At 42.0% G+C, this 15,503-nt stretch overlaps 1 protein-coding gene across 1 annotated transcript in view; it reads left to right on the top strand.

Moving 5' to 3' along the window:
* Positions 1 to 9,941: 9,941 nt before the first annotated feature.
* Positions 9,942 to 15,503, top strand: part of LOC101852875 (alpha-1,3-mannosyl-glycoprotein 4-beta-N-acetylglucosaminyltransferase A) — a gene marked incomplete at its 3' end in the record, with an annotated part of 46,173 nt that continues 40,611 nt past the window's right edge. The window contains 2 exon segments of the mRNA XM_035972068.1: positions 9,942 to 10,081; positions 12,011 to 12,014. Of these exon segments, the coding sequence (XP_035827961.1) occupies positions 9,991 to 10,081; positions 12,011 to 12,014 (95 nt within the window).

The raw sequence follows: 15,503 nt of genomic DNA on the forward strand, positions 1-15,503 counted from the left end.
TGTATCATAACGGGCTAGATCTAGAGAACATGAAATAATTCACTGTGCTAGAGAACATGGAAGAATTCACTATAGAGTCCTGTGTCATAACGGGCTAGATCTAGAGAACATGAAATAATTCACTGTGCTAGAGAACATGGACGAATTCACTATAGAGTTCTGTGTCATAACGGGCTAGATCTAGAGAACATGAAATAATTCACTGTGCTAGAGAACATGGAAGAATTCACTATAGAGTCCTGTGTCATAACGGGCTAGATCTAGAGAACATGAAATAATTCACTGTAGAGTCCTCTATCATAACGGGCTAGATCTAGAGAGCATGAAATAATTCACTGTAGAGTTCTGCATCATTATTGACTGCTAGTATAAATTGAATGTTGTTTTTCAATTGTTTTTAACGAAAGAACATTCCTTGTGGAAATTTTACAGAGTAATTTGCTTTCACTTGCATACAAAATGGAATAAATTTTGAACAACTCGAGCTGAATTGACACCAATTTGAAGGTGGAGAATAAGAGACTTAAGTTACAACTACAGTGTTAAAGTGCTATAATTATGACAAACTGGGCCTATGCCAGACTGAGCAGCGGGGCGGTGCCACTGACTGTAGTGTCTTTAGACCCCCGGGGCAGTGCCACTGACTGTAGTGACCCCCCGGGGCAGTGCCACTGACTGTAGTGACCCCCCGGGGCAGTGCCACTGACTGTAGTGACCCACCGGGGCAGTGCCACTGACTGTAGTGTCTTTAGACCCCCCGGGGCAGTGCCACTGACTGTAGTGTCTTTAGACCCCCCGGGGCAGTGCCACTGACTGTGGAGTCTTTAGGCCATTTCCAAAGGGGGGACATTTCTCGTTCAAGCATAGAAGAATTGTAAATGGGCTGATTCATGTCACGCTCATAACTGTGCCTTATCTACAACAGGGAACTGCTGCTTCTTCTTTCCTGATCCTTACTATTGTCATTTTCCTCTTCTTCTTTTGTATGTTTGTCACTCTCTTGTGGCCTGCTATTTTGGAGTGCCTTGATAGTCGAAGCAAATTTTGTGCTGTTGAAGCTAGAGAGGTGAGCAGTCTAAGTCTGATTCCCTGTAAAGACTTCTCTGTTGACACCCACCCCTTGGCGCTCATATGGCCTTATGCAGTTGCGAGCGCCGTAAAACCCTCTACTATTTTTTAAAAACCCCAAAAAAACCAACAACCAACAACTGAGCAGCCCCATTGTATCGTAAGGTTCTGGACAAGGAGCCCTGGTGTATCTTAACACCGCTGAGCGTATCTCTGAACATTAGTTTAAGCTAAATAAAAGGCATTGAGGCAGAAACATGGTTTTTTGTGGGGAGGGTAGGGGTGGTAGTGTTAGTTTGCACCAGTCTATATAGCGAAAATTTTACTGTTTTCAGGGAGTTTTTAGCTATTGGAGTTACCAAACTTTGGCGGCCATTTTGTCGCTAATTTCAAGAATGAAACCAGGCGAGCTCACTTCCTTCAGTCGCAAATACGTGTATCTCGAGTTCTATTCAAGATAGATGGAGAGTTAAGTCTTTGGAAGCAAGGAAAATAAATCAGTTTTCAGATGATACCTGTAACTTGAGTGTAACTCTACATGCCCCCAAAAATTGATCAGCGCCTGATTCCACTGTGTCGTGACAAATGATGAACACAAACCGTGTTTTGTCGGCCTTGGAATTATATTATACAGGCTGTGGCAGGGTGAGGCAGACAGACAGACAGACAGACAGACAGACAGACATACAGACAGACAGACAGACAGACAGACAGACAGACAGACAGACAGACTCCCTCCCTCTCTCCCCCTTTCTTTCTCGTAGCCACAATCTATAAATCCAAGACCACCACAACGCTTGTAGTGTTTATCTTAGTGTTCGCCTAGAATGTTCTCTGTGGCTGTACAAAGCTAGCCATTTCCTGGCGTTGGTGGCTAGTAATTGTGGGGGATCAGCTACTCTAAGCTATCGGAGAAAAAGGGGAAGGGGGGGGGGTAGGAATAAAAAGGCTTAGGGAATTGACAAGTGATCCAAAATTATTAACGGGGGGGGGGGGGGGGGATAAAAGTGGTGGGCGTGGGGGGGGGGCACATTCAACTTCACACCCCTGTAGTACAAGTATGAACGAATCTGTTTTATTTCTCCTTCAGTGAATAAAAGAACAAGAGATTATGAAATTTTAATGATCTTAGTAAGTTACTGTGACAACTTTTCCCATTTAGGAACAAACCAGTTTTATTTTTAAAAATGTAAACCAATGTACAAAAGTTTTAGAAATGCACAGAAAATTGAGGTAGCCAACCCGGTACCAGTACTAACACTGAGGGTCATTTGCCATTTACAAAAACAAGAATTTTCGCTCAGATATCTAGATTCCAGATATAATGTTTTACATGATCGTCGGTCGTGGCAAGCTGGAAAATAATAAACGGGGGGTATGGAATCAGGAGGAGGGGTGGGCGGGGAGGGGGGGTGCGCAAAAAAACCCTGAAAATTAATAAGCGGGACGGGAGGCGGGGGGCGCTTATTCGATACCTTAGAGTACTACAACTGCTCCAGTTGGAGATATGAACATTCTAGAACATTCTAGAGTTTTAGCCGTTTTGGACAATGTGCACCCCCCCCCCCCTAAAAAAAACAACACCAACCAACAACAACAAAACAACAAACAACAACAAAACAGGACAGCGCTACTCACTGACGGAAAATGGGTACCCGGCTATAGACAGTGAACGATCTTGTCAGTTTGATAGTGTTTGAGCGCGTGAAATCGGCAGCTCGCACTGTATGCTTCCGCGGAAGCCGAGAATGTTTCTGAGTGTTCTCAGAGGGTCTGCTGGGGTAATAATAGTTGTAAAGCGCATAGAGCATGCGCTTGAGCATGGATAAGCGCTATATAAATTCTATTATTATTATTATTATTATTATTATTATCGTATCCATACGACGTGGGGAACTCTGTGCCACCACTTAACCCTATCCGTGCGTCGTGTTTTACTATCGTATCCATACGACGTGGGGAACTCTGTGCCACCACTTTCCAAAGAGGAAATTTATTTGTGAATCCAATCCGTACGCTTTGCATAGCAGTCTGTCGATATGATTTTTTGAGAAATACTAAAGTTTCAAAGAGATCTTTGTACTAGAAGTAAAGTATTCTAAAATTTTTGAAGAATACAACCCTGGGGATACAAAATGACCCCAGGGCGTACGGATAGGGTAAAAAAAAAGAAAGAATAAGAGAAGCCAAGAAAGGTGTTTTACTATCAGCGGGTCGCATCTGGGGGCTCTCGTGGCCGAACGGTTAAACTGTTCGCCTCTCATTCAAAGGTCCCTGGTTCGAATCCGGGTAGCGACAGAAAAATGTTCTTCTCTAAAAATTTTCTCCTTTCACCTCCTTTCCGTCTCTCTAGCAATGTTCTGTCGTCTGCTTTCGTCTCCACTTTCTGCCCCCACCACCTCACCTCCTTTGCCCCTCCTCTGGGCTCCTGACTCTTTCTGCAGCCTTTCTAGTGCTATTCATTGGCTCCTCCTTACTGCTGTCTTTCAGCCACACCCCTGATCTTCTGGTAGGAAAGATCTACATCTAGCTTTCTCGGACAAGAGCAAAAAATCTCGGAGGGCCCTTGTGCAAGTTAGGCACTTTAAAGATCCCGTGATGGTCTAAAATTGATAAGAGTAGGCTTCGGCCGCCACCCGGGCAAAATTCAAAATTTCCTACTTACTGAAAGTGTTGAAAGTGTCCCGTGCGCTCATATGACCCTGTGCAGTTGCGAGCGCCGCAAAACACTTACCAAAAAATAAAAAAAAATAAAATAAAATAAAAACACCCAAAAGTTTAAAGAAAAAGAAAGAAAGAGGAGAAAAGACCAGAAAGGTGTTGGACTATCAGCGTGTCGCGTCAGACTGAGACATTTATTATGTGAAGACGTCTGCGGGCACTTGCAAATTGTCACGTTGTCTTAGGCGCCTTTTTATTGGCAAACTGAGTTCATCAGGTGGAATATTGACCAATCAGTACACACCTGTTGTGAGCCTCTTGTTAAGACAAAAAATATACCATAGATGTGTATGAGGTGTGCCGACAAAACGAGTTACATCTTCAAATGCGCAAATGAATAATAAATCAGCTGGAAAGATCGACACGAGGGTCAAATTTGAAGATTTTCAACGATGCCCTTTCTCCAAGTTAAAAAATAATCATAATTTAAAAGATAATAATAAATAGAATTTATGCTGCGCATTTCCATTTTCTAAAAAAAAGTGCTCAATGTACATTACATTAATTTTTTTTTTTTATATCACATCTTAAAAATTAATGGACATGTGTGTTCGTAAAACATAGTATTATAATAAATGCATATAATATGTATATGTATAAAGAATTCTATGAGAAAAATAGTCACGTAATGGGCCTGGCAATGGGTTGGCTAAAAAAATAGAATGCAATAAAAACTCACTCACGGTCACTATAAAACTGAAACTTCAATAACTTGAAACATTTAATAAAATATTGATCTATTAATCAATATTGAACATGTCTTTTATCAGTTCATACAAATAATTCATGGGGCTCTCGTGGCCTACAGGTTAAGGTGTTGGCCTCTCACTCAAAAGGTCCCGGGTTCGAATCCGGGTAGCAACCGAAAAATTTTCTTCTCTAAATGTGTCTCCTTTCACCTCATTTCCTGCTCTCTAGCAATGTTCTGTCGTCTGCTTTCGTCTCCTCCTTCTGCCCCCACTCCCTCACCTCCTTTGCCCCTTCCTTTGGGCTCCTGATTCTCTACAGCCTTTCTACTGCTGCTCCTTCTCTCCTTCTTACTGCTGTCTTTCAACCACACCCCTGATCTTCTGGTAGAAAAGATCTACACCTAGCCTTCTCGGACAAGGGCGAAAAAATCTCGGAAGGCCCGTGTGCAAGTTGCGCACGTTAAAGATCCCTTGTTGGTGTAAAATCGATAAGAGTAGGCTTCGGCCGCCACCCGGGCAAAATTCAAAATTTCCTACGAACTGAAAATATTAGGTGTGTCCCGCGCGCTCATATGACCTTATGCAGTTGCGAGCGCCATTAAAACACTTTACAAAAACAAACAAACAACAAAATAATTCATACAAATCTAGATCCAACCTATAAATTTGGCAAAGTTATTGTTATAGAGCCAAAGTCCAAGAAGTAACTCGTTTTTCAGCACGCCTAGCGTAATAATATTATTTTGTCCACCTTATTATTCCCAGACTTGACTTTAGTTCTAGTAAGGCTTTACGGCACTCGCAAATGCATAAGGTCATATGAGCGCTAAGGGGTGGGTGTCAACAGAGAAGTCCATACAGGAATCAGGCTTACTCTGCTCACCTCTCTAGCCTCAAAAGCACAAAGTCTGCTTCGACTATCAAGGCACCCCAAAGATCGGAAGTGGGAACAACTTTACTTTTACAACAGCGGAAAGTGCTAATATCTCCTTATGCAGTTGCGAGCGCCGTAAAACTTTTACCAAACTAAACAAACAGCGGAACTCTCGGGGGGATGGGGAGGGGGAACAAAACAACTGAGGTTTTTTCGACATGAAGGGCTGGGTTTTTCCGCGTGAAGAAATGAATAATGATTGTTTCTCTCTGTGTCCTCTCGCCTACGTTCACCTGATTTGGTCAGAGATAGAGCAAACAATTATTCACCAACACAGCAGGGGTACCGGCACAATTGTGGATATCAGATGATCTCTGTGTCTATCTACCCCCCCCCCCCTCGAACCCCCACACCTGTGAAGGGTACATCAAATTAGACATTTATGCTGTGGTCATATTATAAATATATATATATATATATATATATATATATATATATATATATATATATATATATATATATATATATATATATATATATATGAAAAACGTGTGGCGAGTTACTCGTGGAATGGCAGGCAAACTCACACATGTCAACCTTTAATCTATACGTAATATATTTGGGAAAGTTCGTCACTTCCGAACCTCTGAACTTTTGAAATTGATAAGATTAATGGTGGTTCAAAATCATTTAAAGGGTGCAAAGTTATATTGAGGATCCTGAAGTCACTGCAGTTTAATTTTCAGTTTTTCATTAGTTTCGTTTAGATCTAATCTTGGGAAAGTCCGTCTTCTAAGACGCCATTGTAAACAAGTGAGGTTTCCGCTCACAAGCTGCGTGCACTGTTTCCTCAATGACTTGATGATCGACGATTCTTTTCAGTACGTTCATCGAACGTGTACCCAGCTAGTTAATTATATTTTTGAAATACAAAACCTGAGTTTATTTGTATGCAAATCAAAGCAAATCACTCTGTAAAATTTCAACAATGAATGTTCTTTCGTTTAAAAAATTTGAAATAAAAAAATCAATTGATACAATCAATCAATAATGTATTTCCTCTTTATGACAGTGTCAGCGATAACTTCCATCATGCAGGGCACAGTCGAGGCCTGTGACAAACTGGCATGCTTCCTAGGGTACCCACTAACTGCTGTCTATCTCGCTGACTATCTCGTTCATCACTATCGTTTAGTTTGTTCTTTGTTTATGGCGTCTAGCACTGAATTAAAATTCCTGTGGAACATTTTCATGTTGTGTCCCCTTCTATCTCCCCCCCCCTCTCTCTCTCTCTCTCTCTCTCTCTCTCTCTCTCTCTTTCTTTCTCTCTCTCTCACTCTCTCGGCCTCTTTCTCTCTGCCTCTTTCTCTCTGCCTCTTTCTCTCTCTCTCTCTCTCTCTCTCTCTCTCTCTCTCTCTCTCTCTCTCTCTCTCTCTCTCTCTCTCTCTCTCTCTCTCTCTCTGTATATATATATATATTATATATATATATACTTTACTCGCAGTTTTGTTGGTTTTGTTCTTTTCGATGATGACATGTTCAAAAAGCTTGCCTATATGACTACATTCTTAGATCTCAGACCGGTGTATGTGGTGTGGCGTGCAGGCACTTCACAATCGCTCGTCGGAGGCTAGATTTGGATTCCCGAGTGGTTTCGTTATAGTAAGGTTCTACGGCGCTCACTACTGCATACATTTACCACTCACGACACCCCCAGCTGGCGACAGAGAGACGTCTCTTTCTTCCCGCGACACCCAAAAGGGTATAAGCGGCGGATAAAAGTAAAGTAAAGCAACTGCATAAGGTCATATGAGCGCCAAGGCGTGGTTTTCCCGCACAGTATGAGTATGACATTGATAAATCAGCCCATTTACAATCCTACTGTGCATAAGAACCAGATTATATCCCCTCTTTGGGAATGGCTTAAAGACACTTCAGTCAGTAGCACTTCCCTAGGGTGGGGGTGTAAAAGGGGGGGGGGGCGCCGGTCCGATTGTCCGTCTGGCCTCAACAATAAAGACTTGACCACTCGAGCTCACTTCCACACCACTAAAAGTTGGACAGCGGTCAATATCAGGGCGGAGTTCGTAACATCTGGATGAGCGACGATAGCCCATAAATTTTCTGATGCTCGTGTTTTTACAGCTGTTGCTCAGTGGAAGGATTGGTGTCTCTATCTCCTCGCTTCCCAGTCAAACCTCATGACAAATTTGTGAAAGGAAGAGGCCTGCTGTACTTAATAACAACTAGACAGCTAGGCTAGCAGTACATATTATAGTGATGGTTACACTGACAAACAGAAAAAAGGGCCTGCTGAATTGTAAATAAATTTTAGTTTGCAATACCTAATGTATTTGTGGGTGGTTGGCGGGTGCTCTGGTGTGGTTTGCTCCTTCTTTCCTATCTCATACATTTATCATCCTGATCTCTCCTCCTTGTTTTTTGTGTTTGTTACTCTCTTGTAACACCTCTAATCCTCGGCACTTATATTATGACCTTATTGTGTTGCAAGTGCCGTAAAACTCTTATTATAACTAAAAACCTAAAGTATTTGCATTTGAGACGAAACCAAAGGTGCTTTACTGACAGTGCATGTATTTTAAACGTGAATAATTACTAGTGAGACCTGTGTACTCGACAGGTCTCGATCTATAGGGCCTAATCTAAGTACGGCTAGCCACTTCGTTTTTTAAAAGGATTCACCTTTTCCTGGTCATAAAGTAAAATCGATTCAATACGATTCAATCACTCGCTCAGTTTGCTTTTTCAACTTCCCTTTAGTTAGTTAATGACGATGTAGATTTGCCGGGAAGTAATTAGTTCAAGTAGTTAACCACTTAAAAAGAAACCACACCCCCTCCTTGAAAAAAACCCCAAAACTTAACCTAACCAAAACAAACATTAATGTCCTCCGCTCTATCACCCCACTGTCTACAGAGACTGTCATCTCAGTTATAACATTTGTGTACAGAACGATCATGATCATTCCAACCCTCATACTCAAGAATTATCGTTCCTGGGCGAGGGTTATTAGAGATGAACTTTTAAGACTGTCCACCAACTTCGGTCCGATCCTTTGTTGACCAACTATACGTGACTGCCCACACATCCTGTTTGCTAAGATGTTACAGGGTTTATGGGAGGGTATACAAGTAACCATACCATGATATTTATACTTGTTGTGGCGTGCGTGGTGTGGTCATTAGGCCATTCCCAAAGGGGGAATAGTACAATGTTCTTATTAATATGCTCAGTAGAATTGTAAATGGACTGATTTATCAATGGCATGCTCATATTGTGCCGGAACAACACAGGGGAAACTGTTGCTTTTTCCTTCCTCATCCTTACTATCGTCATTTTTTCTCTACTTCTGTTGTATGTTTGTCACTCTCTTGTGAACTGCTATTTCCGGGGTGCTTTGATAGTCGAAACAAACTTTGTGCTGTTGAAGTTAGAGAGGTGAGCAGAGTAAGCTTGATTCCCCGTTTGGACTTCTCTGTTGACATCAACCCCTTGGCGCTCATATGACCTTATGCAGTTGCGAGCGCCGTAAAACCTTACTAAAACTAACTAAGGTGATTAGGCTGTTGGGATTACATCTGAGAAGTTGTGGGTTCGAACCCATGTAGGGGCCTGACCTTTTGGAAAGGTCGTTTACATGAGTTTTCCTCACTTCATCCAGGTGGGAATTGGTGCCCAGCTATAGAAAATGCCAAATCTTGTCAGTTCGTTAGTGTTTGAGCGGTTAATCGTCTGCTTGCACTGTGTACTTCACAGGGAGCCGTCAATGTTTCTGAATGTTCTGGGGTCTGCTGGGCCAAAGATATCATAGAGCTTTCTGGTAGGCACGGGCATGCGGTTTGCCAATGGTGACAATTATAATAATAATAATATGATGATGATGATGATGATGATGATGATGATGATGATGATGATGATGATGATAGATTATTATTATTATTATTATTGTTATTATCATAATCATAATCACCAATAATAGGGGCTCTCATGGCCTAGAGGTTAAAGTGTTGGCCTCTCATTCAAAGGTCTCCGGTACGAATCCAGGTAGCGACCGAAAAATGTCCTTCTCTAAATTTGTCTCCTTTCACCTCCTTTCCTGCTCTCTAGCAATATTCTGTCGTCTGCTTTCGTCTCCTCTTTCTACCCCCACCCCCTCACCTCCTTTGCCCCCTCCTCTGGGCTCCTGACTCTTTCTGCAGCCTTTCTACTGCTACTCCTTGACTCCTTCTTAGAGCTGTCTTTCTACCACACCCCTGATCTTCTGGTAGGAAAGATCTACACCTAGCCTTCTCGGACAAGGGCGAAAAATCTCGGAGGGCCCGTGTGCAATTTGCGCGCGTTAAAGATTCCCTTGGTGGTCTAAAATCGATAAGAGTAGGCTTCAGCCGCCACCCGGTCAAAATTCAAAATTTCCTACCAACTAAAAGTATTTGGTGTGTCCCGCGCGCTCATATGAACTTATGCAGTTGCGAGCGCCGTAAAACACTTTCCAAAAAAAAATCGTCAATATTATTATGTATAATATGATATTTTAACTACAAACAATGTTTTTTCTTTGTTCCCACAGCTCGTTGTGTTTGTGTGTGATTTCCCTGGATATATACTGGCTATCTGGCTATGGCGCGGAGGAAGATCAAACAGCTCCTGGGGCTGATAGGTTTACTCACCCTGTTGCCGCTGTGGTACCAGTTCAGCAGCCTCTTCACTGGTGAGTATAAGATAAGACAGGATAAGATAAGATAAGATAAGATAAGATAAGATACATTTTTATTCTCCAGATCCTGGCACATTGGTTTGGTGTTTCACCACGTACACACTCACACACACACACACACACACACACACACACACACACGTGCGCGCACACACACACAAACACACACACACACACACAAACACACACCCCAGGGCAGTGCCACTGACTGAAGCTGTCTTTAGGCTATTGCCAAAAGGGGGGGGGGGGGGGAATTAACATGTTCTTAATATGCACAGAAGAATTGTAAACGGGCTGATTCATCAATGTTATGCTCATAACTGTGCCTGAACTGCAACAGGAAACTGCTGATTTTTCTTTCCTTATCCTTACTGTCGTCATTTTCCTCTATTTCTTTTGTATGTTTGTCACTGTCTTGTGACCCGCTATTTCAGGGGTGCCATAGTGTAACAAAGTGAAGACACAGGGCTCGTGGCTCGTAAATATCAGGCGCACTTATTGCTCTGGACGCCCCTACCTGTGCGTGAAGCGTAATTACAAACTGTGTTGTTCTGGACGCCACTGCCCAGGGTGGCATCCTGTAGACCAAGGAACCTTGGCGTGAGGCGGATATTTCAAACACCTTGTCCCAAAATCGTTTAAGTCCGTGACTTGAGTGTTCTTTACAAGAAATATATGAGAAGCGAATCGTTTTAAGTCAAGGCAATAAGATTCGCTTCTCATATGTGAGGCAGCGTGGTGGAATCAGGCTCTCGTCAAAATAATCAAAGTGAAGAAACTTGCTTTTTTCTGTTGGTTTGTGAATTTTTATCAAATATTTGTTTTTTGGCTCAACACCTTTCATGCCCTTTAAAGAAGTCATTTCTGTAAGGTATTTTCTGGAAAAAGTTGATTAAAGGCACAAAAAAGTAAATTTTCAGTTACCACGGACTCTTAAGCTAAAGAAATAACTAATCTTTGGCGGCCATTTTCTCACTCATTTTACTTCTGAACGCAGGTGACCCCAACTCCTTCATTCGCAAATATCTCGACTTGTATTCAAGATAAATGGATATTTTTTTCATCCAAATAAAGACAAGTGAACAAGCTTTACGATGATACCAATAACTGCACATGCCGAAAAATTGACGGGAGCCTGATTCCACCACGCTGCCTCACATATTATCTTTTATAGGGAACTTACAAGTACCGGACTTGAAACGATTTTGGGACAAGGTGTTCGAAATATATGTTGATTATAGACGCCCGAGAGTGCAACGATTTAGCATATTCATACGATCGTGGGAACTGGGGGAAGAAGGGAACAATTACCCAGAATGTAATTATTGAAGTCTGAACGATCAAAGCGACACCAGCGTCTTATATACCGAAGGTCCGAAGAGGAGACAGGACATAGAGGAAGGAGCTAGAGTAGGTTAGGCGAAGGGTAGTGACGATATCCCTGTACACTGCTAGACAGTCGTCTCTTCGACAAATGTTGTTCTGTCCCCGTGGTTTTATGCACCTCGCATAATTCAGCAAAATTTGATAATTTTTTGCATAATTTCTGATTATTTTCCTTCATCATTCTTTGTTAAAATTAACAGAATCACATAATTTCACATTTTTGGGCCCAGTTTGAATAATTTTATAATTTTTCTTGCATAAAACGACAAGGACAGGTTATAACCAGTGTTGCAGGAAATAGTAGTTACCCTTCTGTAGATCATAGGTCCTCGAAGGTCGTAGCTTGTTTTGTAAACGTCATACATTTCATTGTTGTTGATGATTAAATGTTTCAAAAATATTATTATTACAGCGTGAAGTTTTCGTGTCATCTTTGACATAGCCTATACGATCACGTGTCAGAGTAGTGGAACCAATACAACAACATTAAAACTGTTACATCGATAGTCGAAGCAGACTTTGTGCTGTTGAGGTTAGAGAGTGAGCAGAGTAAGCCTGATTCCATGTAATGATTTGTATGTTGACATTCACCCCTTGGCGCTCATATGACCTTAATATGTAGTTGCGAGCGCCGTAAAACTTCTACTAAAACTAAACTAAAACTGTTTTGAATAAATGTTCTTGTTAAATATCCTTACTTTCACACAAAATGAGACCATTTCAAAGCATGACACTTGTCCATTCTTGTCAACGGTCTAAGAGTCTATTATTGTGAGGCATCTTGGTGAGATCAGGCGCTCGTCAAAATAATCAAAGTGAAGAAACTCTCATTTGATCGCAGGTTTGGGATTTTTTAAATTGATTTTTTTTTTAAATTTTGGCTTAACATCTTTTATGTCCATTTAACAACACATTTCCATGTGAATTTTACTTTAAAAAAGAAAACAAACATTGATTAAAGGCACACAAATTGTAAGTCTTCACTTTCCACAGCCTTTTTAGCTAAAGAAATAACAAATCTTTGTCCGCCATTTTCTCACTAATTTTACCTCTGAAACCAGGCGACCCACCTGCTTCAATAGCCAGTCTCTCAACTTCTATTCATGATAGATGGGCATTTTTTCATAGAAAGCAAGGTAAATGAACAGGCTTTACGATAATACAAATAACCCCACATGCCTCAAAAACTGACGAGCGCCTGATTCCACCACGTGGTGACACCATTGTGCCCATAGCGGCTGTAGAACTTTCACAATCAGGGGGGGGTTGAGAGAAATAAATATTGCACGGAAGGTGGGAATGTTCACACCCCCTCTGGGATTTGTACCCACAGCTTCCGCGTGTTGATTAAGTGAATGTCACGTCTCGCCTGTGTTTGATCTGATTGCGGGCTTCTCCATTCATGTCATTTTTTTTCTTCTGCTTTGCTGTATTTTTTGTTTTGGAGGGGGGTGGGGGTGGTTGGCGGGTGCTCTGGTGTGGTTTGCTCCTTCTTTCCTATCAAACATCTATCGTCCTTGTCTCCCCTTCTTCTATTTTATGTTTGTTACTCTCTTGTAACACCTCTAATCTTCTGGCGCTCATATCACCTTATTGTGTTGCAAGAGCCGTAAAACTCTTACTAAAAGTAAGGAAGGGGGGAGGAGAGTTTTTGTTTTAATTTCGTTTTTTCTTTACTTAAAGTCAAAGTAGAGGTTTTACGCGCTCGCGACTGCAGAAGGTCACGTGAGCGCCAGGAAGTTAGAGACAAACGGGTCTACTGCACTGAGTCTAGGCCCCTTTACCGCGTCGGCTTAGAAATAATCTCTTTGATTAAACGGGGATCGAAGTCAGGATTTCCGACCTACAAGACGACGAATGTTTCCGTAATCACAAGACACAGCACGTCTGCTATATCATGACAGGGCAGTGCTAACTTGAGCTGGGCGAAGCATCGATCCCGAACCGATTCCGAACCGAATCCAACGTGATTTAATGCTGCGGAAGAAAAGTTCCGACCCCTTTTTACGTAAGCCAGCGGTTCCTTTAATCATAACAATCTTTTTCTTTTAGAATTTACTTTTGAAAAATAAAAGCTCATGCTTTGCAGTATTCCGTAATCAAGGTTATCCAAAACAAGCGGGGCCCAATTTCGATGAAAGGAATGATCTGTGCTGTAACATCAACTGAAAGTCATTGGCCTACTATATTTACACTCTACTGGAATGGAGCAATATTTCTCGAGAGAAAAGTGACTCATGAGTTTCCAAATTGCCAAATACATAATAATAGAAGTATAAATTGATTCTCTATTCCGCATGTGTGGTTGTCCACTCCAGAGTTTCAGGTGTGGAACAGTACGCACGGCAACTGAACGGAAACCTCACTTGTTTACAATGGCGTCTTAGAAGACGGACTTTCCCAAGATTAGATCTAAACGAAACTAATGAAAAACTGAAAATTAAATTTCAGTGACCTCAGACTCTTCCGTAAAACTGTGCACCGTTTAAATGATTCTGAACCATCATTACTTTGTTCAAATTCGAAAGTTAAGTGGTTCGGAAGTTTTAGGCTGCGAAAGTGACAAACTTTCACAAATATAATATGTATAGATTCCGAAGATGTGCAGAGCCAACCAGGTGACCACCGGAAGAAATCACATTTTTAGAAAGTAAGTAATTGGGTTCGGAGTCGATTCCTAGCTTTCAATAACCGGGAAGATAGCCGCCTAGCACTTGCCCACACTACTGTCTCACACGGCCACCCATTGTCCAGGACAGATGAGGCCGGTTTTTTTTCTGGTTTTTTTGGTAAGTGTTTTACGGTGCTCGCAACTGCATAAGGTCATAAGAGCGCACGGGACACATTAAACATTTTCAGTTGGTAGGAAAGAGGGGAGAGCAGAAAGAGAGACAGACAAACAGACGGACAGACAGACAGACAGACAGACAAAGGGGCAAGGGTGGCGAGGGGTGGGGGGTGAGGATTTGATTATCTGGAACTGCAGAAAACCTTTGTTCCCTTATCATCCAGTCGATAAAGAGGTAAGATTTACACACACACTGCTGCAGCACCACTCTAGACAACCCTGTTTGAGTCACGACGCAGCGGAATCAGGCGCTCGTCAATTTTGGGGCATATGGAGTTATTGGTATCATCCTATAGTTTATTCATTTGCCCGTGCATTTGATGAAAAATTATCCATTTATACGGAACAAAAGTCGAGATATTTTTGATTGAAGAAGGTGGGGGTCGCGTGGTTTCAGAAGTTAAATTAGCGAGAAAATGGCTGCCAAATTTTGGTGACCTCCATAGCTCACGAGTCCTTGGAAACTGCAAATTTACATTATTCGTGCCTTTAATCAACGTTTTTCCTTAAATCCACACATAAGAATGTTTTTCAATGGACATAAAAGGTGTTGAGCCAAAAAAAAAAAAAAAAAATTTGAGGAAAAAAAATTCCAAACTGGTTGTAAAAAGCCAATTTTTTTCGATTTCATTATTCTGACAAGCGCCTGATTTGACCACGATGACTCCCCCCTGTTTGAGTCACGATCTCTCCCAGTGACGTAGTACACAACACTCAATGGAGTGCCATTTATTATAGGACTTCTCGGCAAAGACACTTAGGGTTCAGAACCCTTGTTCAATATTTGCATGTGGTTCTTCAAAATTCGTGTCAGTATTTTTGCACCCCGCGGAAGGGGGCTCTCGTGGCCTAGAGGTTAGGGTGTTCGCCTCTAATTCAATAGGTACGGGTAACGACGAAAATATTTTTTTCTCTAAAAATGTCTCCTTTCTCCTCCTTTCCTGCTCTCTAACAATGTTCTGTCGTCTGTTTTAGTCTCAATTCTCAGCCCCACCCCCTCACCTCCTTTGCCCGGGTGGCGGCCGAAGCCTACTCTTATCAATTTTAGACCCCCAAGGGATCTTTAACGTGCGCAACTTGCACACGGGCCCTCCGAGATTGTTCGCCCTTGTCCGAGAAGGCTAGGTGTAGGTCTTTCCTACCAGAAGATCAGGGGTGTGGCAGAAAGACAGCAGTAAGGAG

This window comes from Aplysia californica, unplaced genomic scaffold (assembly GCF_000002075.1).
Source record: "Aplysia californica isolate F4 #8 unplaced genomic scaffold, AplCal3.0 scaffold00572, whole genome shotgun sequence".
Taxonomy (NCBI): Eukaryota; Metazoa; Mollusca; class Gastropoda; order Aplysiida; family Aplysiidae; genus Aplysia; species Aplysia californica.